Source organism: Pristiophorus japonicus, chromosome 1 (genome assembly GCF_044704955.1).
Source record: "Pristiophorus japonicus isolate sPriJap1 chromosome 1, sPriJap1.hap1, whole genome shotgun sequence".
NCBI lineage: Eukaryota > Metazoa > Chordata > Chondrichthyes > Pristiophoridae > Pristiophorus > Pristiophorus japonicus.
Genome location: NC_091977.1, coordinates 400,851,563 through 400,875,379, shown reverse-complemented (window position 1 = coordinate 400,875,379; position 23,817 = coordinate 400,851,563). Strand labels below are relative to the sequence as shown.

Sequence of the window (23,817 nt, the reverse complement as noted above, 5' to 3'; positions counted from 1 at the left end):
GTTATGCTGCTAGAGTTAGATGAGGAAAGACAGGAGGAGGCTCAAGTGGAACATAAACGCCAGCATGAACTGGTTGGGCCGAATGGCTTGTTTCTGTGCTGTACATCCTATAATAATCACATACATTATTAGAATGTTTGCTATGGAGACAATATATATGCATTTGAAACTATATATACTATTTGCTCCATAACAACCCATTAATGAAGTTCCATGATCACTGGATCATTAATTCAACAGCACTCCATCCTGTCCTGAGAATGACAAAAATAAGAGAAATAAGTTGGAGTGACCAACTGCTCTGGTAATCAAAATTATGCATTTTTGGTTGGACATCGTGAGATCTGTTTACCTAAACTACTGGGCTACACTTTGCCGAATAGTGTTACCCGAGAACTTAACAATTTCGCTTTTATATTTTAACCCCCAGGCTAACAACAGATCTAGGGAAAATCTATGTTCCCTTGGGTGACTTATTTATTTTAATAGTTTTCAGCTCGTCCACATAGGCTAAGGGAGCCCTTCTATTGCAATTCTGACACAAATATGCTACCACTGTACAGCTACTCAAATTATCAGGAGTAGTAATATTGACACTATGCAACTGAAGTTAAGATTTAAAATGATTAAGTGAAAACAGAACATTTTGAACACTCCTCACCTATCTGACCTTTTCTTTATTCTCTCCTCTCCTTTACTTTTACCTCATTTTCACAACTTCCTATTCTAAGCTTTCTCCCTTAGATACAAGTTCAAATGTCAAAACATTACTTGCTTTTCTTTGAGACACTGGGTCTAAACATTTATTTTGGAGGTAAGAAATGACTAGTTCAAATTTTGAAATGATTTTCTCACATTCAACACATACCCCTAACTGCTTGTTGAGTTCTTGACCACATTAGTAACATAATTGTGCCCAAATAACTGCAGTAGTTAAACATTACAAAATTCAACTGTTTTGCATTTTGTTGAAATTCAAATAACTCACCTATTTGAATATTGGCTACAGTTTCTGTATAGCGATCGCATAGCTGACTTATATCTAGCTTATACCGCCTTTCAATATCCCCTAAATAGGAAAAAAACATCAGTTTAAATATAAATTGTCTCATGATGATTGTTGATGTATTAAAATTTTCAAAAGTTATCCTATTTGGTCGTGCATTATTCTCCCAACTGAGCATTAAGCAAAAGCAGCATATTTTACTTCAAGTATTTTTCTTTTAATTTATACCAGTAATATACACCTCAAATTATACAAAAGTATATAAATCTGCCATGCAATGTATAGAAATATTATGGTTTGTCTTTGTTATGTATGCAATAAAGATACAAATTGTGTACTGTTTAACTGAACAAGGTACAATCTTGTTTGTTTTATTACGGCCCAAAGTGCCTGTCTCACAAAATGGCTGACCAGTGGCCTCCAACAATGACACCATCTGGTGGCTACAAACAGCATGTACATACATGACAATACCCTCCTCTGAGATCTTATCACAGACTTTCACAGGTTGAGACAGTCCGGTGCTTTACGCTCCCGGGTTGACCGTCTCAGTTCGATTCCGGCCTTGGGTGAGCGTGCGGAGTCTGGTGTGGCTGGTGGCTGGATGGCTGACTTGTTGGGAGTGGCAGTGGCCATGTCAGGAATTGCAAGTCCATTTTTATTGAACAAGTCCGTGATGGGAATTCCAGGTTCACTGATGACCCTTGAGTCCACTGAAGGCTGCTGGTAGGTTGGTTGGTCATCGACAGTTTCTTTGTCCGACTGCTCTGGCTCGTCTGTGTGCCTCAGCTTTGTTTGATCCATGTGTTTCCTGCAAGTTTGCCCATTCTTGAGCTTAATAACAAATACTCTGTTGGCCTTCTTGGCCATGACCGTACCAGCAATCCATTTGGGACCCTGACCATAGTTCAACACATATACAGGATCATTAACAGAAATCTCACATGACACAGTTGCGCGATCGTAGTACCCTTGTTGACTCTCGTCTCCTGTATTCAACATGATTACTTAAATCCGGGTGTACAAGAGATAACTTGGTCTTAAGACCTCTTTTTCATCATGAGTTCAGCAGGCGAGACCCCCGAGAGTGTGTGGGGTCTTGTCCTGTAACTCAGCAGTATGCAAGACAAGTGGGTCTGTAGTGACCCTTGGGTTACTCTCCTCATGCTTTGCTTGATAATTTGTACTGCACATTCTGCTTGCCCATTGGATGCAGGCTTGAATGGTGCTGACCTTACATATTTTATGCCGTTAAATTTTACAAACTCCTAAAACTCCCGACTGGTGAAGTATGACCCATTGTCACTCACCACTGTGTCAGGCAGACCATGTGTCGCGATCATGACATTGAGATTCTCTATGGTTGCTGTGGACTTACTGGATGACATGATTATGCATTCTATCCACTTTGAATAAGCATCCACCACCAGTAAAAACATCTTGCCCAGGAAGGGCCCTGCAAAATCTACATGGATCCTGGAACAAGGTTTAGATGGCCATGACCACAGACTCAGCGGCGATTCCGCTGGTGCTTTGCTGAGCTGCATGCAGGTGTTGCATTGATGCACGCATGCTTCCAGCTCAGAATCAATTTCTGGCCACCATACGACCTGCCGATGGCCTTCATGATCACTATACCAGGATGTGTGCTGTGTAACTCACGCACAAACTTTTCTCTCCCTTTCTTAGGCATTACAACTCAATTGCCCCGTGGCCCCACAATATGCGATCTGCTTGAATAGACAGTTCGTCCTTGCGACAGATGAACAGTTTGGCCTCCTCGCACCTTTGCTTTGAGGATGCAACCCTTTACCACCGATATCGGCTCCTGGCTGGTCCAGGTCTTAACTTGTTGAGCCATGACAGGGTACCTTCACTCTCAAAAGCATCCATGATTAACATTAAATCTGTCGGTTGTGGCGTTTCCACCTCCAGTGTGACCAATGGCAACAGGCTCAAAGCATCGGCACAATTCTCTGTGCCACGTCTGTGGCGAATGGCATAATCATAGGCAGATAATGTCAGCGGCCATCTTTGGATGCAGGATGAAGCGTTGGTATAGATACCTTTGCTCTTGGAAAACAACGAAATGAGCAGCTTGTGATCGGTCTCTAATTCAAACCTCAGACTGAACAGGTATTGATGCATCTTTTTAACACCATACACACACGCTAAAGCTTCTTTTTCGACAATACTGTAGGCTCTTTCTGTTATAGACAAACTTTTGGATGCATACGCGACAGGTTAAAGTTTCCCCGACTCATTGGCTTGTTGTAACACGCAACCAATTCCATATGACGATGTGTCACAGGCCAAAACTAAACGTTTACATGGGTCATAATGTACCAGCAGCTTGTTCGAGCAAAGCAGATTGGTGGCTTTCTCGAAAGCTCTGTCTTGCAATGCGCCCCACACCCAGCTGTTGCCTTTTCTCAATAGCATGTGCAGTGGTTCAAGGTGCTCAATTTAGGTAGGAAGTTACCAAAGTAGTTGAGTAGACCCAGGAACGAACGCAGCTCCGTCACGTTCTGCGGCTTGGGTGCATTCTTGATAGCTTTGGTTTTCACATCAGTCGGTCTGATGCCGTCAGCGGCGATTTTCCTCCTGAGGAATTCGACCTCCGGTGCTATGAAAACGCACTTCAAGCGTTTAATTCTGAGTCCCACTCTGTCCAAATGCAGTAGAACCTCTTCCAGGTTGTCCAGATGTTCCTTGAAGTCACGACCGGTGATCAGGATGTCATCTTAGAACACGACGGTTCTGGGAATGGACTTCAGTGGACTTTCCATATTCCTCTGGAATATTGCTGCAGCCGAACGAATTCCAAACAGGCACCTGTGGTAAATAAACAGTCCTTTGTGAGTGTTAATGCAAGCAAGTCTCTTCGACGTCTCGACCAACTCCTGTGTCATGTAGGCCGACGCCATGTCCAGTTTAGTGAACGACTTCCCCCCGGCTAGCGTCGCAAACAAGTCATCAGCCTTCGGTAACGGGTACTGATCTTGTTTTGAAACCCTGTTGATTATAGCCTTGTAGTCTCCACAGATTCTGACTGTGCCATTACTTTTCAGCACAGGAACAATGGGGCTGACCCATTCATTAAATTCGACCGGTGATATGATCCCTTCACGCTGGAGTCTGTCCAGTTCAATTTCGACCTTCTCCCTCATCATATACGGCACTGCCCGAGCGTTATGATGGATGGGTCATGCATCTGAGTCCACGTGGATCTGCACCTTGGCTCCTGTGAAGTTGCCTATACCCGGTTCGAACAGCGAGGGGAACTTGCTCAATACTTGGGCACATGTATCTTCCTCTGACGACAACGCCTTTATGTCGTTCCAGTCACATCTGATTTTCTCCAACCAGCTCCTGCCGAGCAGCGTTGGGCCATTGCCTGGAACAATCCACAGCGGCAACTTGTGAACTGCACCGTTAGATGACACATTAGTTTGTGCACTGAGAATCACCTTTATCGGTTTTTTTGGTGTACGTGCGCAGCTTGGCATTAACAGGGCTCAGCCTGGGCCTCACAGTCTTAGTATCCCACAGCTTATTAAATGCCCTCTCGTTCATGATCGATTGACTCGCCCCTGTGTCCGGTTCCATCGATACCGGTATCCCATTAAACTTCATGTTAATCAAAATTGGTTTACTCTTGGTTATGAAAGAGTACAGTCCATACACTTCCTCCTCTGGCATCTCGGATTGCGTATCCGGATCCGCGCTAGTCTAACTCTCATCCTCCACGTGGTGTGTCGCAGCTCGCTTGCTCATCTGAGGACACTTGCTCTGGAGATGCCCCACTCAGACAGCCTTTGCAACTACATTGCTTAAATCAGCCCTGCCGGTGCTGATGATTTCCCCCACAACGCCAACACGGAGAAGTCGGATACATTCCCGCTGGTGGACTTTGGGCAGCCACAGATTTCACGAACGTAGCCGGATAGGCCCTGCCATGTGCCGCTCTGCCGAACGCCGAACCAATCGCATTTACAGTACTTGCCGAGGTTCGGTTCTTCACCGATATTTGCTTTAAACTCCTGTCCGTCGTCATACATGATTGAGCGATCTGGATGGCCCTTTTTAAATCCAACTCCTCCACCGCCAGAAGTTTGCGCAGGATCACCTCGTGGTTGATACCGATAACAAAGAAGTCCCGCAGCATGTCTGCCAACACCGTCCGCTAGACGTCTCAGGTCGGCAACGAATTCCACCGCGCTCTGGCCCTCCGATAGAACATATTTTTAAAACCCATATCTCGAGATGGTGATGCCGTTGTCTGGTTTGAGGTGCTCTCGTACCAATGTACACAACTCCTCGTACGTTTTCTCTGTTGGATCACTAGACATGAGTAGATTCTTTATCAGACTATAGATCTTTGAACCGCACACAGTGAGGAACACGGCCGGTGTCAATCTGCATCATCGACCCCCTTCATTTTGTTGGCCACGAAGTACTGGTTCAAATGACTCACAAAGTCTGCCTAATCTTCTCCCTCCACGAATCGCTCTAAAAATCCAATCATGCTCATTTTGCAAACAAAGGTTCTTGTATTCTTAACACAGAAAATAGGTGCAGGAGTAGGCCATTCGGCCCTTCGAGCCTGCACCACCATTCAATATGATCATGGCTGATCATGCATTTCAGTACCCCTTTCCTGCTTTCTCTCCATACCCCTTGATCCCTTTAGCCGTAAGGGCCACATCTAACTCCCTTTTGAATATATCTAACGAACTGGCCTCAACAACTTTCTGTGGTAGAGAATTCCACATGCTCACAACTCTCAGTGAAGAAGTTTCTCCTCATCTCGGTCCTAAATGGCTTACCCCTTATCCTTAGACTGTGATCCCTGGTTCTGGACTTCCCCAACATCGGGAACATTCTTCCTGCATCTAACCTGTCCAATCTTAATATGTTTCTATATGTTTCTATGAGATACCCTCGCATTCTTCTAAATTCCATTGAATACAAGCCTAGTTGATCCAGTCTTTCTTCATATGTCAGTCCTGTCATTCTGGGCATCAGTCTGGTGAACGTTCGTTGCACTCCCTCAATAGCAAGAATATGCTTCCTCAGATTAGACGACCAAAACTGAACACAATATTCAAGGTGTGGCCTCACCCAAGGCCCTGCTCCTGTACTCAAATCCTCTCGCTATGAAGGCCAGCATGCCATTTGCCTTCTTCACCGCCTGCTGTACATGCATACCAACTTTCAATGACTGATGTATCATGACACCCAGGTCTCGTTGCACCTCCCCTTTTACTAATCTGTCACCATTCAGATAATAATCTGCTTTTCTGTTTTTACCATCAAAGTGGATAACCTCACATTTATCTACATTATACCGCATCTGCCATGTATTTGCCCACTCACCTAACCTATCCAAGTCACCCTGCTGCCTCTTAGCATCCTGTTGTCACCAAACGTTATGTATGCAATAAAGGTACAAACTGAGTACTGTTTAACTGAACAAGGTACAACCTTGTTTCTGCTTTATTACGGCCCAAAGTATCTGACTCATAAAATGGCTGCCCTTTTATACCAGAGCAGCACCATGTGCGTGCTGCACAGTGGCCTCCAACAATGACACCATCTGGTGGCTACAAATAGCATGTACATACATGACAGTCTTATCCTATAATGTTCAAGTTTCATGAAAAAATAAAATGCATTGAGGTGCAACTTTCTGTTCTAAAATTTTTCCTTTACGAAAAAGACATACGTATATTTTGTGAAGATACTGTGGGGCCGAAATTGCCTTCTGTCCAAAACGGGCATATCTACTGATTTTTAAGGGTTCTGTCCACCGCAATGCATGGGGCGGGCAATCCGGAGAAACTCAGCTCTTTGAATTTTTTGTGTCGGGGCGGAAGTGGTGTCATCAGCGGAGCGGAAGGGCGGGCGGGTTGGAGTGGCCGTTGCTCCAAGTCATCAACACCACGCTGATGACGACAGCGCATCGCTGATGATGTCAGTGCAATGCGGACGTGGTGCGTCACACTGACGCGTCACAACGTCCTTCCCCTTCAGTTAAAGGGAAGGGCCGCTGCAAACTCTGCAGCCACTTTAGTGGCAAACACTGGGCCACCAGGGAGGGTTTTGGATGGGCCAGCAGCCTGGCACCCATGGCCAAACCGAACTGGCAGTCGGACGACAATTAAAATAAAATGGAGTCCGCGGCAGTGCACCCTCCCCTTTAAGGACGCCCAGCCACAAGGAGGTTCCCACCGGGAAAAGTTGTCGGGGGCACCGACCGGCGGTGGTGCCGCTTCCGTGGGGCAATTCCCAAAAGGGGGTTGCTGCTGGTCAGTAAACATAGAAAATAGGTGCAGGAGTAGGCCATTCGGCCCTTCGAGCCTGCACCGCCATTCAATGAGTTCATGGCTGAACATGCAACTTCAGTACCCCATTCCTGCTTTCTCGCCATACCCCTTGATCCCCCTAGTAGTAAGGACCTCATCTAACTCCTTTTTGAATATATTTAGTGAATTGGCCTCAACAACTTTCTGTGGTAGAGAATTCCACAGGTTCACCACTCTCTGGGTGAAGAAGTTCCTCCTCATCTCGGTCCTAAATGGTTTACCCCTTATCCTTAGACTGTGTCCCCTGGTTCTGGACTTCCCCAACATTGGGAACATTCTTCCTGCATCTAACCTGTCTAAACCCGTCAGAACTTTAAACGTTTCTATGAGATCCCCTCTCATTCTTCTGAACTCCAGTGAATACAAGCCCAGTTGATCCAGTCTTTCTTGATATGTCAGTCCCGCCATCCCGGGAATCAGTCTGGTGAACCTTCGCTGCACTCCCTCAATAGCAAGAACGTCCTTCCTCAAGTTAGGAGACCAAAACTGTACACAATACTCCAGGTGTGGCCTCACCAAGGCCCTGTACAACTGTAGCAACACCTCCCTGCCCCTGTACTCAAATCCCCTCGCTATGAAGGCCAACATGCCATTTGCTTTCTTAACCGCCTGCTGTACCTGCATGCCAATCTTCAATGACTGATGTACCATGACACCCAGGTCTCGTTGCACCTCCCCTTTTCCTAATCTGTCACCATTCAGATAATAGTCTGTCTCTCTGTTTTTACAACCAAAGTGGGTAACCTCACATTTATCCACATTATACTTCATCTGCCATGCATTTGCCCACTCACCTAACCTATCCAAGTCACTCTGTAGCCTCATAGCATCCTCCTCGCAGCTCACACTGCCACCCAACTTAGTGTTATCCGCAAATTTGGAGATACTACATTTAATCCCCTCGTCCAAATCATTAATGTACAATGTAAACAGCTGGGGCCCCAGCACAGAACCTTGCGGTACCCCACTAGTCACTGCCTGCCATTCTGAAAAGTACCCATTTACTCCTACTCTTTGCTTCCTGTCTGCCAACCAGTTCTCAATCCACGTCAGCACACTACCCTCAATCCCATGTGCTTTAACTTTGCACATTAATCTCTTGTGTGGGACCTTGTCGAAAGCCTTCTGAAAGTCCAAATACACCACATCAACTGGTTCTCCCTTGTCCACTCTACTGGAAACATCCTCAAAAAATTCCAGAAGATTTGTCAAGCATGATTTCCCTTTCACAAATCCATGCTGACTTGGACCTATCATGTCACCTCTTTTCAAATGCGCTGCTATGATATCCTTAATAATTGATTCTATCATTTTACCCACTACTGATGTCAGGCTGACCGATCTAAAATTCCCTGTTTTCTCTGTCCCTCCTTTTTTAAAAAGTGGGGTTACATTGGCTACCCTCCACTCCATAGGAACTGATCTAGAGTCTATGGAATGTTGGAAAATGACTGTCAATGCATCCGCTATTTCCAAGGCCACCTCCTTACGTACTCTGGGATGCAGACCATCAGGCCCTGGGGATTTATCGGCCTTCAATCCCATCAATTTCCCCAACACAATTTCCCGACTAATAAGGATTTCCCTCAGTTTCTCCTTCTTACCAGACCCTCTGACCCCTTTTATATCCGGAAGGTTGTTTGTGTCCTCCATAGTGAATACCGAACCAAAGTACTTGTTCAATTGGTCTGCCATTTCTTTGTTCCCCGTTATGACTTCCCCTGATTCTGACTGCAGGGGACCGACGTTTGTCTTTACTAACCTTTTTCTCTTTACATATCTATAGAACGCAGTCCGTTTTAATGTTCCCTGCAAGCTTTCTCTCGTACTCTATTTTCCCTGCCCTAATCAAACCCTTTGTCCTCCTCTGCTGAGTTCTAAATTTCTCTCAGTCCCCGGATTCGCTGCTATTTCTGGCCAATTTGTATGCCATTTCCTTGGCTTTAATACTATCCCTGATTTCCCTTGAAAGCCACGGTTGAGCCACCTTCCCTTTTTTATTTTTACACCAGACAGGGATGTACAATTGTTGTAGTTCATCCATGCGGTCTCTAAATGTCTGCCTTTGCCCATCCACTGTCAACCCCTTAAGTATCATTCGCCAATCTATCCTAGCCAATTCACGCCTCATACCTTCAAAGTTACCCTTCTTTAAGTTCTGGACCATGGTCTCTGAATTAACTGTTTCATTCTCCAGCCTAATGTAGAATTCTACCATATTATGGTCACTCTTCCCCAAGGGGCCTCGCACAACGAGATTGCTAATTAATCCTCTCTCATTACACAAAGGGTCGGCGCATGCATGACGTGGCGGAAAAATGGGCGGGGTGATCCTGTACACCGCTCCAAAAATGAAGGAGGGCAATTTGCAAAATGGCGGCTGCTCCATGCCGACCGAGCGGTGATTCCTTACCCACCCATGACCGCCTCTTATAGAAAGGGGCAATTTCAGCCCCTGTGTATTGGTGCTATTGATAATGCATATCGAGAATGAACAGCAGGTTAGAGCTCAAGCTAATGTAGCAACTGCCCCTAGGGTCCAGCTGCCTCAAATGGATAGCTAGGATCATGCTTAAGAAAGATGGGATCTTACAGAATATCACTTTGTGAAGTTTTAGGAGAGGGTTGCTATTAACTTATGATTCATCTCAAATTAGTTCATTCTTACTTTTTGAAGGTGGTGATCTGGGTCACACAAGCCCTAGAATAGGGCTCCAGATTACCTGGTACCTCCAGGCAGAATCCACACATTACACTTTGACGAGCCCACTTATCACCTTAGTAGCTCATTATGATATTTTTCCAGCTCAGCTCCATTCTTTTTGTCTTGTGGGTTCCAAATTAACACAATAATCTCAGTGAGGCCTGAAAGGTCGGATTACTTTTTTTGATCTAATCTCCATTCCCCTTGTGCAACCCAATATTCCATTAGCTTTCTGATCGCTGCCAGACTTTGGTCTCGAGTGATCTATCTACAAACCCAAACTCCTTTTCCTGATTTATTTTGGTTAATAACTGACCATGAATTTTATAAATCTCAAATTCCTTGTCACCAAGTACATGGCTTTGCACTTATTCACTGTACCTTTCAATTATCCACTCAATTTGGCAAACAATCGAGATACTCCTGAAGCTTTTCCCTATCTTCTTCCATATTAATCACTCCTGCTATTTTGAGATCATCCACCAAATATGAAACAAAGCTTCTAATGACAATTCCAAAATTCATATTGCCATATTCATAAAAATGCTGAAAAGCACTGGTCTCAAAACCAAGCCCTGTGCAGTTTATGAGTGGGCATGTGGGAAAAGGGTGTAGTTATTTTTATTTTTAATACTGTTAAGAAAATGCTGTAAATGTAGCCATTTTACTGAATATACCTTGATGGAAGAATTCTTGTGATACGTTTTCACTCCATTTCTTACTCAGTTCCCAAGGCCGGCATGGGTTACTGATATCTGCACATTTCAGTGCTATCTGGAATAAGAACAAAAGTTATTTACTTGGAAAAGGTAATCTTTTTTATTTTACTTTTTTCCGTTAGCCCACCATTTTAAAGAAGTTTTTTTTCACAACTCCTATCACTTTATAGTTAACAGTTATAAGTAAGATTGTGTGGAAGTCCATCAACGCTACTCTTTTCAAAGACCATTAGCAATGTACCTTACGTATTCAATTTCCCCAAAGAAAATTCTGCAAAAAAAACCCTCCCAATTCCCCAGAAACAATAAAGCAAAACTCCAAAATATTTAGATCAACTGCTGTCGCCGCAGACACAAACAGCACAGGAGCTGACGTGTCCTGGAGAACGCTTGATCATCTCAGATCATACTGGTGATCCTCAAAAGGAGCCCAAAAGGCTGATCTGCCTCCACCGTCCAATCTGCTACTGCTGACTCTCCCAATCTGTGGCTGCCCCCAACCAACACACTCGCCAGGCCCTTTGGAAATAAGGAAAAAAAGGTGTTGCAGGCACACAAACAGAAGAGATGTATAGAGAAGTAAGAGAAGATACACAGGAGCAGTTGGGGAGGAAGAGGAGACACACACAGAAATGGAGATGGGGACACTGTATAGAATGAGGTATGCACAAACAAATGGAAGAAGAAATACAGGTAGCTAGAGAAGGGGAAGAGCAGGACACCCACAAAAATTGGAAAAGACAGACCCACGCACAATGGAGGAAACACATCAATGGAAACTATTATGTCTGTAATGTACTTATGAATGACTCCACGAGGCAATGTATTGTACTCAAACTGAAGTGACCTTGGTCCTTTATTCGTAACTCCAGAGTGAGGCACAAGCATGGTGAGCAGCCTTTTATACTGGGCCCTGCACACCTATGCAGGTGACCCTCAGGTCTCCCACCGCAGTGCCATCTGGTGGACAGCCTCTGCCATGGGCAGAAAACACCGGTCTCCACCAGTTGCACCCTCTAGTGGTGCCAGCATAGTATATACACAGTGTAAACCTTATTGATAGTACATCAGGTAACAAGTCTCCATCTTATGCAACTATACAGTGACTACACAGAGAGTATATCTATAGTCTGCATATATAACAGAAACAGCCCACAACAGAGGAGGAACTGCATATATAGAAGTGGTGAAGATAACATAAAAGCAAAGAGAGAGACACACACAATTGCAGAAGGAATAAGAGAGACAGACAGACACTCAAGGAAGCAGAGAAAAAGACAAGAGGTTGCTGGGGGAGGGGGGAAAGAGAGAGAAGAAAACAAAAAAGTTAAAAGAGTACAAATTATAGCAGTGTAAGCTTTGTAGACATTTTGTTGACAGATTTATTAATACCGAAATCATTTTGGAGCAAGATACAGCCAAACATTTGAGATACACCTTTCCATACAACTCCCAATCCAATGTAGCACTGAATCTGGCTACAGCCAGATGCACGGAAAGTAATTTTGTTTGAATGAAATAGAGGAAGTCAGCAGAACTGTTAATCATTTAGACTAGATAAAATGTTCAGGATGTACACAAACTTCAGGACATTAGAGGTTTGTTATGTATGCAACACCTTGTAACCAGTATCCTGCCGCCACCAGAGGATGCATCTGTTGGAGTCCCAAGGGATCCCAGCATCCCTTGGGAGCACTGCATATAAGCAGGCCTCCCATGCTGTGCTGGCACTCTGGAGTCAGAATAAAGACACTCAAGTCTACAGTACTCAGTCACATTGCTTTATTTGAGACATAACAACTGGCGGCGAGTAATAGATAACGAACCATCACGCAAAAATGCAGAGAACTGTTGGTATCCTGGAGAAATTCTCAGAAGGTGACGATTGGGAAGCCTTCGTGGAGAGACTCGACCAATACTTCGTGGCCAACGAGCTGGAAGGGAATGTGAACACTGCCAGACGAAGGGCGATCCTCCTCACTGTCTGTGGGGCAACAACCGATGGCCTCATGAAGAATCTTCTTGCTCCAGTGAAACCAACAACCAAATCCTATGAAGAACTGTGTACGCTGGTCTGGGAACACTTAAATCCGAAGGAGAGGGTTCTGATGGCAAGGTATCGATTTTATACATGTCAACGGTCTGAAGGCCAGGAAGTGGCGAGCTACGTCACCGAACTAAGGCGCCTTGCAGGACATTGCGAAGTCGGTGGATTCCTGGAGCAAATGCTGAGAATTTTTTGTGCTTGGCATTGGCCATGAGGTTATCCTTCGCAAACTATTGACTGTTGAAACACCGAACCTGAGCAAAGCCATAACGATAGCCCAGGCATTTATGTCCGCCAGCAATAACACCAAACAAATTTCGCAGCATAAAGATGCATCGGCAAGTACTGTACATAAAGTAACGTCATTTTCAGGCAGGAATGCATATGACAGAACATACACGCCTGCAGCTGCACGACCTCAGATGATTCAGAGTCCGTCATCAAGTGTGAATGCGAGGTAATTAACACCTTGTTGGCGCTGCGGAGGTGATCATCGAGCTCATCAATGCCACTTCAACACTATGTGTGCAAAGGCTGTGGAACAATGGGACACCTCCAGCGAATGTGCAGACGAGCTGCAAACCCTGTGAACCACCACGTTGCAGAGGAAGACCAACCCATGGCGGATCAAACTGAACCAGAGACTCGAACCGAGGAGGCAGAAGTGTACGGGTTACACACCTTCACCACAAAATGTCCACCGATCATGTTAAAAGTTAAACTGAACGGAATTCCAGTATCCATGGAATTGGACACGGGTGCGAGTCAGTCTGTCATGAGCAAAAAGGCCTTCGAGAGGCTGTGGTGCAACAAGGCACAAAGGCCCAAGCTCAGCCCTACTCATACCAAGCTGAGAACTTACACTGAAGAGCTGATCCCTGTAATTGGCAGTGCAGCAGTAAAAGTCTCCTATGATGGAGCGGTGCATGAACTACCACTATGGATTGTACCAGGAGATGGCCCCACACTGTTCGGCAGAAGCTGGCTGGGAAAAATCCGCTGGAACTGGGACGACATCCGAGAGCTTTCGTCCGTCGACGATGCCTCATATGCCCAGGTTTTGAGCAAGTTCCCGTCGTTGTTTGAGCCAGGCATCGGAAATTTCTCTGGGGCGAAGATGCAGATCCACTTGGTTACCGATACACGGCCCATCCACCACAAGGCATGTGCGGTGCAATACATGACGCGCGAGAAAGTGGAGATCGAGTTGGACAGACTGCAAGGAGAGGGCATCATTACGCCGGTTGAGTTCAACGAGTGGGCCAGTCCAATTGTTCCGGTTCTCAAGGGCGATGGCACGGTCAGAATTTGTGGGGACTATAAAGTAACGATTAACCGTTTTTTGCTGCAGGACCAGTACCCACTACGCAAGGCAGACGACCTATTTGCAACGCTGGCAGGAGGGAAGACGTTCATCAAGTTGGACCTGACCTCGGCCTACATGACGCAGGAGCTGGCGGAATCTTCGAAAGGGCTCACCTGCATCAACACGCACACAAGTCTGTTCATCTACAATAGATGCCCTTGGGATTCGATCGGCCATGGTTATTTTTCAAAGGAACATGGAGAGTTTGCTAAAGTCGGTTCCGCGCATCGTGGTTTTCCAGGATGACATACTGATCACAGCTCGGGATACCAGAAAACACTTGCAGAACCTGGAAGAGGTTCTAAGTCGGCTAGATCGTATGGGACTCAGGTTGAAACGCTCGTGTGTTTTCCTGGCGCCAGAGGTCGAGTTCTTAGGGAGAAGAATTGTGGCAGACGGCATCACACCCACCGACGCCAAGACAGAGGCTATCAAGAACACGCCGAGACCATGACGGAGCTGCGGTCGTTCCTGGGATGATTCAATTATTTTGGTCATTTCCTACCTGGGTTAAGCACCCTGCTAGAATCTCTACGTGTTGCTACGTAAGGGAGATGACTGGGTATGGGGGAAATCACAAGAGACGGCTTTTGAGAAAACCAGAAATCTCTTTTGTTCCAACAAACTGCTTGTTCTGTATGACCCATGTAAACGTTTAGTGCTAGCTTGCGATGTGTCTTCGTACGGGGTCGGGTGTGTGTTACAACAAGCAAACGAATCGGGAACATTGCAACCAGTCGCCTATGCATCCAGGAGTTTGTCCAAGGCCGAAAGGGCCTACAGCATGATTGAAAAAGCTCTAGCATGCGTTTACGGGGTGAAAAAAATGCACCAGTATCCGTTTGGGCTTAAGTTTGAGTTAGAAACTGACCATAAGCCGCTCATATCGCTATTCTCAAGAGAGCAAAGGTATTAATACCAATGCCTCTGCTCGCATCCAAAGATGGGGGCTCACGCTGTCTGCATATAACTATGTAATTCGCCACAGGCCAGGCACAGAGAACTGCGCTGATGCTCTCAGTCGGCTACTATTGCCCACCACCGGGGTGAAAATGGCACAGCCTGCAAACTTGCTCTTGGTGATGGATGCATTTGAAAACGAAAAGTCACCCGTTACAGCCCTGAAGATCAGGACCTGGACCAGCCAGGATCCTTTAATGTCCCTTGTAAAAAAAAAACTGTCTTCCATGGGAGCTGGTCCAGCGTCCCAGCAGAGATGCATGAAGCGATTAAGCCGTTCCAGCGGCGCAAAGACAAAATGTCCATACAGGCGGACTGTCTTTTGTGGGGTAATCGCGTGGTTTTGCCTAAGAAAGGCAGGGAAACGTTCATACGCGACCTGCACAGTACCCACCCAGGCATAGTAATGATGAAAGCTATCGCCAGATCCCATGTCTGGTGGCCCGGCATCGACTCAGATTTGGAGTCTTGCGTGCACCAATGCAACATTTGCTCTCAACTGATCAATACACCCAGGGAGGCACTGCTAAGTTTGTGGTCATGGCCCTCCAAACCGTGGTCTAGGATCCACGTCGACGTCGCTGGCCCGTTTCTAGACAAAATGCTTATTCAAACTGGATTGAGTGTAGTAATGTCTGTAAGCCCGTCCACTGCCACCATCGAAAGCCTATGAGCCATGTTTGCCACACATGGCCTGCCTGATGTCCTTGTCAGCGACAATGGGCCGTGCTTCACCAGCGCTGAATTCAATGAATTCATGACCCGCAATGGGATCAAGCACGTCACATCTGCCCCGTTCAAGCCCGCATCTAACGGCCAGGCAGAACAGGCAGTCCAAACCATCAAACAAAGCTTGAAACGCGTAGCAGAAGGCTCCCTGCAGACCCGCCTGTCCTGAATCCTGCTCAGCTACCGCACCAGACCCCATTCGCTCACCAGGGCTCCCCCTGCCGAACTGCTCATGAAAAAGGCACCTAAAACAAGGCTTTCTCTAGTCCACCCTGATCTCCATGATCATGTCGAGGGCAGGCGGCACCAACAGCGCATGTACCATGATCGTGCAATTTGTCACGTGATATTGAAGTCAATGACCCTGTATTTGTACTCAACTATGGACATGGTCCCAAATGGCTTGCTGGCACTGTCGTAGCCAAAGGGAGTAGACTGTTTGAGGTTAAACCTGCAAATGGACTAACTTGCAGAAAGCATTTGGACCAAACCAAACTGCGATTCACAGACAGCCACAAGCAACCTGAAGAGAATACCACCAACTTCGACCCTCCGATACACACACAAGTGGCAACCGACATCACGGTTGACCATGAAGCTGAACTCATCATCCCCAGCAGCCCAGCAAGGCCAGCTGCGCAGCAGCCCAGCGAAGGCCCAACCAACTCACCTGCACCTGCATTTGTACCGAGGCTAGGGAGCGGAAAGTCCCAGATTGTCTCACCCTGTAAATAAGTGTACTATTGACTTTGGCAAGGGGGAGGGGGGGGCGGCGGGCGGGACGGGAAGTGATGTTATGTATGCAACACATTGTAACCAGCATCCTGCTGCCACCAGAGGGCGCATCTGTTGCCGTCCCAAGGGATCCCAGCATCCCTTGGGAGCACTGTATATAAGCAGGCCTCCCATGCTGTGCCGGCACTCTGGAGTCAGAATAAAGAGACTAAGGTTACACTTACTCAAGTTTACACTACTCAGTCACATTGCTTTATTTGAGACATAACAGTTTATAGACTAGGCCTGAGGAAATATTAAATACCGAAACATTAAAGAAGAATTTATTTCGAAGGAGGCTACAGGTTTGGTCATATACAGTAGGTGGTAGGAAACCAGAAAGGTCTCCTCCATAAGCTGCTGAATTTTCTAAAAACTGTCAACGTTACAAATCAGTTTGATGTACCATAGAATGTATAAAATTATTTTATGACAGTAACATTTATTTCTTTGGGTGAATTATTTACTGTGAAACCGAAAGAGAACTGGTGCGTCAATAGATTTTATTAAAATGTATAATAAATTGCATTGTTGAACCTTCCAGAATTATGCAGGTATGTAAAAGCAGGATCAATGAAAGAAGTATTTTGTCCAAGACAAATATACCTTTTGGGTCTTCGATCACACACATGGGCCAAGGGAGCCCTTCTATTACATGTCAGAGAGTTTGAAACATGAACAAGAACTGTTCAAATACAAGTCTTATAGGTCACAAGCTTACTAATAAAATGTGGGAACTTTCCTTCAAATTTGTGGCCTGGCCTAATTTTAAAAATTGTAAATTAACTGAGTAACCACCTAAAAAACACTAGAAAGGTATCTCATTACAACAACTGCAACATTTCCAGGTTGCCCACTAAACAGAGGTATCAGTTACCTTTGGCGAGATATGGGAACTAAACTCAAGTCCCACGTAGATAAAATCCAAGGAATTAAATGTTGTTCAGGTGCGGCAAAATTCACAATTGTTCAAAAAATATCCATGTAAAAATGATACATAAGCACTGTTTACTATTTACCATTCTGAAATATTCTTACAAATATGTATATTACTACTGCAAAAACAACTGAGTTGAAAGCAGTATTACAATTTCACAAAAACAATATTGGAAGACTACTTCCTCAAGCGTTAGCAGTAACTAAAAAATATCAGTCCGTTGCAAAATTAACATGGATACATTTGTCGTGGTAAGCTACATAGTCCAATGCGGACACATCATTGTAACTGTTAAACGTGAAGCAAAATAGCTTTTGAGTTGAGCCTGCACTTGGAAAATAAAATGCAACCACTTAAATATTTAACTCCAGAAAATAATTGTGAAATAAGGTTAGTTACCTGCAGCATGAAATGGCGATGGGTGGCATCATTTAAACATAGGTCGCACATATCCAAGCGAGTTCGGAGTTGTGATAGAAACTCATTCTGGCGGCTTATGTCTGTGGCTAGAATTAGGGAACCCAACTGGCTTTCCATTTGATAGCTTTAATAAAAAATGTGTAGATATTGTTTGCATATACGGTAATCATTTTATGAAAGCTTAAAAAATATCATGCATCAAGTGGTGAGATAACGTTCCTGTAGAGCTGGAATTGGTGAGGTACAAATGGCCTTAATTTTTTTCACTTCAGAGTTTGATATCAGAGGTAAATTCTAGTTCTTTCTATGGAAACATCCTCCACAAACCACTGGGTCTAAATCTAGAAAGGACTGGAATCATGGCTGTGAAAGCCTCCATTTCTGTCTGTGTGCTATATGAGTCAACACCGTGCGGTTAGATTTGCCTATTTATGTCATGCCACAAGTGGACTTGAAATTTTGCTGGTATTTATTAAAAACCTCCATCAGTATTCTCCAGCTGATTTGACAACAAATTCCCCACCGTTAAGAAGAATTTTGGTAATAAGTGACCCAAACTAAATAACTGACAATTAAGGCAAAGCAAGATATCAAGAATAGTAGTCTTTGCTCTTAAATTTAGGGTATCCACTACACTACTGAAGCACAGAGGTCAAATGCCACAAGCAGTTATGCTGTCTAGATCAGTCTCCATTTATATCAGCTTGTAATGCCAGAGCTCTGCCCAGTATGTTTGACAGTAGGTCAAACATTGAGGAAAATAATTTACTAGAAGTAACTCTGCCTAGCTTCTAAACATCTGTCTCTAGATTGCTGACTTTTTGCACAATAATTTGCAATTATAAAGCAACTTTAAAGTTGTAAAACGTCCCAAAGAATTTCACCGGACAATTAACAAAATTTTACACTGAGACACATCTATAATAATAAGTCAGTTTTTGTCTCTCTTCTGTATGTCCTGAGGCAGGAGTATGGAGCACATAGTCCAGCTAAGTGGCAGCTGCACTGACAAATGGGCGATCAGTGCCCACCTCCTGTCCCCCGAAGGGGGAGAGAGGCAGGGGAGGGTGCGCGCGGGGGGGGGGGGGGGGGGGGTAGTGTGTGAGTGGGGGGGGGGGGGGGAGAAAAAGAGTGTGTGAGTGTGCGGGGGGGGAGGAGAGAGTGCACGGGGTGGGGGGGGGGGGTGGAAAGAGAGTGCCCGGAGTGGGTGGAGAGAGAGTGCGTGGGAGGGGGGGGAAAAGAGAGAGAGTGCATTGTGGGGTAGAGAGAATGCAGGGTGTGTGGGGGGGGGGGGGGAAAGAGAGAGAGTGCGCGGGGTGGGAAGGCAGAGTGTGTGGGGGGGGGGGAAAAGAGAGCGCCTGGGGGGGGGGGGGAAAGAGTGCAGGGGAGGTGGGTGCGGGGGGAGAGTGCGGAGAGCGTGCACGGGGAGAGAGTGGCGGGGGGGAAGAGAATGCGCGGGGGTGGAGAGGAGAGAGAGACAGAGGGGGGGGGGGGAAAGAGAGCGCGCGGGGCGGGGGGGGGGAAGAGACTGGCGGGGAAAGAGAGTGCGCGGTGGGGGGGAAGAGAGTGGCGGGGGAAGAGAGTGCACGTGGCGGGGGGGGGGGGAGAAGAGAGTGCGCGGGGGGGGGGGGGGAGGAAAAGGGAGCGGGGAAGAGGGAGGGGGGAAAGGGGTGGGGAATAGAGGGAGGGCGGGGGGGAGAAAGAGAGCAGGGAGTCAGTGTGGGGGAAGAGAAGGAGGGTGGAGAGGGAGGGTGAAGGGGGGGGGAAGAGGGGGGAAAAGAGGGGGGCGGAGTGAGGGGGGGGAAAAAGAGAGGGAGGGCGGAGAGGGAGGAAGAGAGGGAGGGCGGAGAGGGAGGAAGAGAGGGAGGAAGAGAGGGAGGAAGAGAGGGAGGGCGGAGAGGGAGGAAGAGAGGGAGGGCGGAGAGGGAGGAAGAGAGGGAGTATGGGAGGAAGTGAGAGGGAGCGAGGGAGAGGTAGTGAAGGAGAGAAGGTGGGTGGGGGGGGGGGGAAGACATCAGCATTGATTTTATTGATAAAGAAGATAACTGTTATGTATGTAACACTTGGCAACCTGTATCATACCATCACCAGAGGGCCTAACTGTTGGGAGTCCCAAGGGATCCCAGCATTCCTTGGGAGCACTGTATATAAGCAGGTCTCCCATGCTGTACCAACTCTGGAGTTTAACTAAAGGAGCTAAGGTCACACTTACTCATTGTCTACTGTACTCAGTTGCATCACCTTATTATGAGCGTATCAATTGGCGACGAGATAACGAACAACCACGCGAAAATGCAAAGAACTGTTGGTATCCTGGAGAAATTCTCAGAAGCGGATGATTGGGTGGCCTTCGTGGAGCAACTCGACCAATACTTCGTGGCCAACGAGCTGGAAGGGGGCGAGAACGCTACCAAACGAAGGGCGATCCTCCTTACCGTCTGTGGAGCAACAACCTATGGCCTCAAGAAGAATCTTCTACCTCCAGTGAAACCAACAACCAAATCCTATGAAGAACTATGTACGCTGATCCAGGAGCACCTAAATCCGAAGGAAAGTGTTTTGATGGCAAGGTATCGATTCTACATGTGTCAACGGTCTGAAGGCCAGGAAGTGGCGAGCTACATCGCCGAACAAGGCGCCTTGCAGGACATTGTGAATTTGATGGCTCTCTTGAGCAAATGCTAAGAGACTTTTTTGTGCTTGGCATTGGCCATGAGGTTATCCTTCGCAAAGTATTGACTGTTGAAACACCGAATCTGAGCAAAGCCATAACGATAGCCCAGACATTTATGTCCACCAGCGATAACACCAAACAAATTTTGCAGCATAAAGAGGTTTCGGCAAGTACTGTACATAAAGTAACGTCGTTTTCAGGCAGGAATGGCAGAACGTACACACCGGCAGCTGCACGACCTCAGATGACCCAGAGTCCGCCATCAATCGTTAATGTGAGGCAGTTAACACCTTGTTGGCGCTGCGAAGGTGATCATCGAGCCCATCAATGTCGCTTCAAACACTATGCGTGCAAAGGCTGTGGAACAATGGGACACCTCTAGCGAATGTGCAGACGAGCTGCAAACCCTGCAAACCACCACGTTGCAGAGGAGGATCGATCCATGGTGGATCAGGCTGAACTAGAGACTCGAACCGAGGAGGCAGAAGTGTATGGGGTACACACCTTCACCACGAAATGTCCACCGATCATGTTAAAAGTTGAACTGAACGGAATTCCAGTATCCATGGAACTGGACACAAGTGTGAGTCAGTCTACCATGAGCAAAAAGGCCTTCAACAGGCTGTGGTACAACAAAGCACACAGGCCCAAGCTTAGCCCCATTCATACCAAGCTAAGAACTGACACTAAAGAGCTGATCCCTGATATTGGCAGTGCAGAAGTAAAAGTCTCCTATGATGGAGCAGTGCACGAACTCCCACTATGGATTGTACCAGGAGATGGCCCCACACTGTTCGGCAGAAGCTGGCTGGGAAAAATCCGCTGGAACTGGGACGACATCCGAGCGCTCTCGTCCGTCGACGACGCCTCATGTACCAAGGTTCTGAGCAAGTCCTGTTGTTGTTTGAGCCAGGCATTGGCAGTTTCTCGGGGGCGAAGGTGCAGATCCACTTGGTTCCCGGTACACGGCCCATCACCACAAGGTACGGCTGGTACCATACATGATGCGAGAGAAATTGGAAATTGAGCTGGACAGGCTGTAGCGATAAGGCATCATAGCGCCGCTGGAGTTCAATGAGTGGGCCAGTCCGATTGTTCTGGTTCTCAAAGGGGACGGCACGGTCAGAATTTGTGGGGACTATAAAGTAATGATTTAACCGTTTTTCGCTACAGGATTATTACCTGCTACCCAAGGCAGACGACCTATATGCGACGCTGGCAGGCAGAAAGACGTTCACCAAGTTGGACCTGACCTCGGCCTATATGACGCAGGAGCTGGCGGAATCTTCGAAAGACCTCACCTGCATCAACATGCACAAAGGTCTGTTCATCTACAATAGATGCCCGTTTGGAATTCGATCGTCCGCGGCAATTTTCCAAAGGAACATGGAGAACCTTCTAAAGTCGGTTCTGTACACCGTGGTTTTCCAGGACGACATACTGGTCACAGGTCGGGACACCATTGAACACTTGCAGAACCTGGAAGAGGTTCTAAGTCGGCTAGATCGCGTGGGATTCAGGTTGAAACGCTCAAAATGTGTTTTCCTGGCACCAGAGGTCGAGTTCTTAGGGAGAAGAATCGAGGCAGACGGCATCAGACCCACCGACACCAAGACAGAGACCATCAAGAACGCGCCGAGACCACAGAACGTGACGGAGCTGTGGTCGTTCCTGGGACTCCTCAATTATTTTGGTAATTTCCTACCGGGTTAAGCACCTTGTTAGAACCCCTACATGTGCTACTGCACAAAGAAGACAACTGGGTATGGGGGAATTCACAAGAGGCTACTTTTGAGGAAGCCAGAAACTTGTTAATGTTCCAACAAAGTACTTGTTCTGTATAACCCATGTAAACGATTAGTGCTAGCTTGCGATGCGTCGTCATACGGGGTCGGGTGTGTGTTACAACAGGCTAACGAATCGGGAACATTGCAACTGGTCACTTATGAGTCCAGGAGTTTGTACAAGGCCGAAAGGGCCTACAGCATGATTGAAAAAGAGGTTCTGGCATGCGTTTATGGGGTGAAAAAAATGCACCAGTATTTCTTTGGTCTCAAGTTTGAGCTAGAAACTGACCACAAGCCGCTCATATCGCTGTTCTCAGAGAGCAAAGGTATTAATACCAATGCCTCTGCCCGCATCCAAAGATGGGCGTTCACGCTGTCTGCATACAACTATGTAATCCGCCACAGACCAGGCACGGAGAACTGCGCTGATGTTCTCAGTCGGCTACCATTGCCCACCACCGGGGTGGAAATGGCAGCCTGCAGACTTGCTCTTGGTGATGGATGCATTCAAAACGAAAAGTCACCCGTTAAGGCCCGCCAGATCAGGACCTGGACCAGCCAGAATCCTTTACTGTCCCTGGTAAAAAAAAAACTGTGTCTTCCATGGGAGCTGGTCCAGCATCCCAACGGAGATGTATGACGAGATCAAGCCATTCCAGCGGCGCAAAGACGAAATGTCCATACAGGCGGACTGTCTTTTGTGGGGTAATCATGTGGTTTTGCCTAAGAAAGGCAGGGAAACGTTCATACGTGGCCTATACAGTACCCACCCAGGGTGAAAGCTATAGCCAGATCCCATGTGTGGTGGCCTGGCATCGACTCAGATTTAGAGTCATACGTGCGCCAATACAACACTTGCTTTGAACTGAGCAATGCACCCAAAGAGGCACCGGCTAAGTTTGTGGTCATGGCCCTCCAAACTTTGGTCTAGGATCCACGTTGACTTTGTGGGCCCATTTCTAGGCAAAATGTTTTTGGTTGTTGTGGATACTTATTCAAAATGGATTGAGTGTGTAATAATGTCTGTAAGCACGTCCACTGCCACTATTGAAAGCCTACGAGCCATGTTTGCCACGCACGGCCTGCCTGATGTCCTGGTCAGCGACAATTGGCCGTGTTTCACCAGCGCTGAATTCAAGGAATTCATGACCCACAATGGGATCAAGCACGTCACATCTGCCCCGTTCAAGCCCGCATCCAACGGCCAGGCAGAACGGGCAGTCCAAACCATCAAGGATGGCTTGAAACATGTGTCAGAAGGCTCCCTGCAGATCTGCCTGTTCCGAGTCCTGCTCATCTACCGCACCAGACCACACTCGCTCACTG

The 23,817-nt window shown here is 46.7% G+C and overlaps 1 protein-coding gene across 7 annotated transcripts in view; it reads right to left on the bottom strand.

Annotated features, from left to right (window-relative positions):
- LOC139274924 (high affinity 3',5'-cyclic-AMP phosphodiesterase 7A-like) overlaps positions 1-23,817 on the bottom strand; it is a 270,952-nt gene that overhangs the window by 7,217 nt on the left and 239,918 nt on the right. For all 7 annotated transcript variants that reach the window (XM_070891671.1, XM_070891706.1, XM_070891663.1 and 4 more), the window contains 3 exons: positions 18,010-18,154; positions 10,756-10,852; positions 989-1,069 (listed from right to left, as the gene is read on the bottom strand). In XM_070891671.1, coding sequence (XP_070747772.1) covers positions 989-1,069; positions 10,756-10,852; positions 18,010-18,154 — 323 coding nt within the window. The remainder of the gene's footprint in view (positions 1-988; positions 1,070-10,755; positions 10,853-18,009; positions 18,155-23,817) is intronic.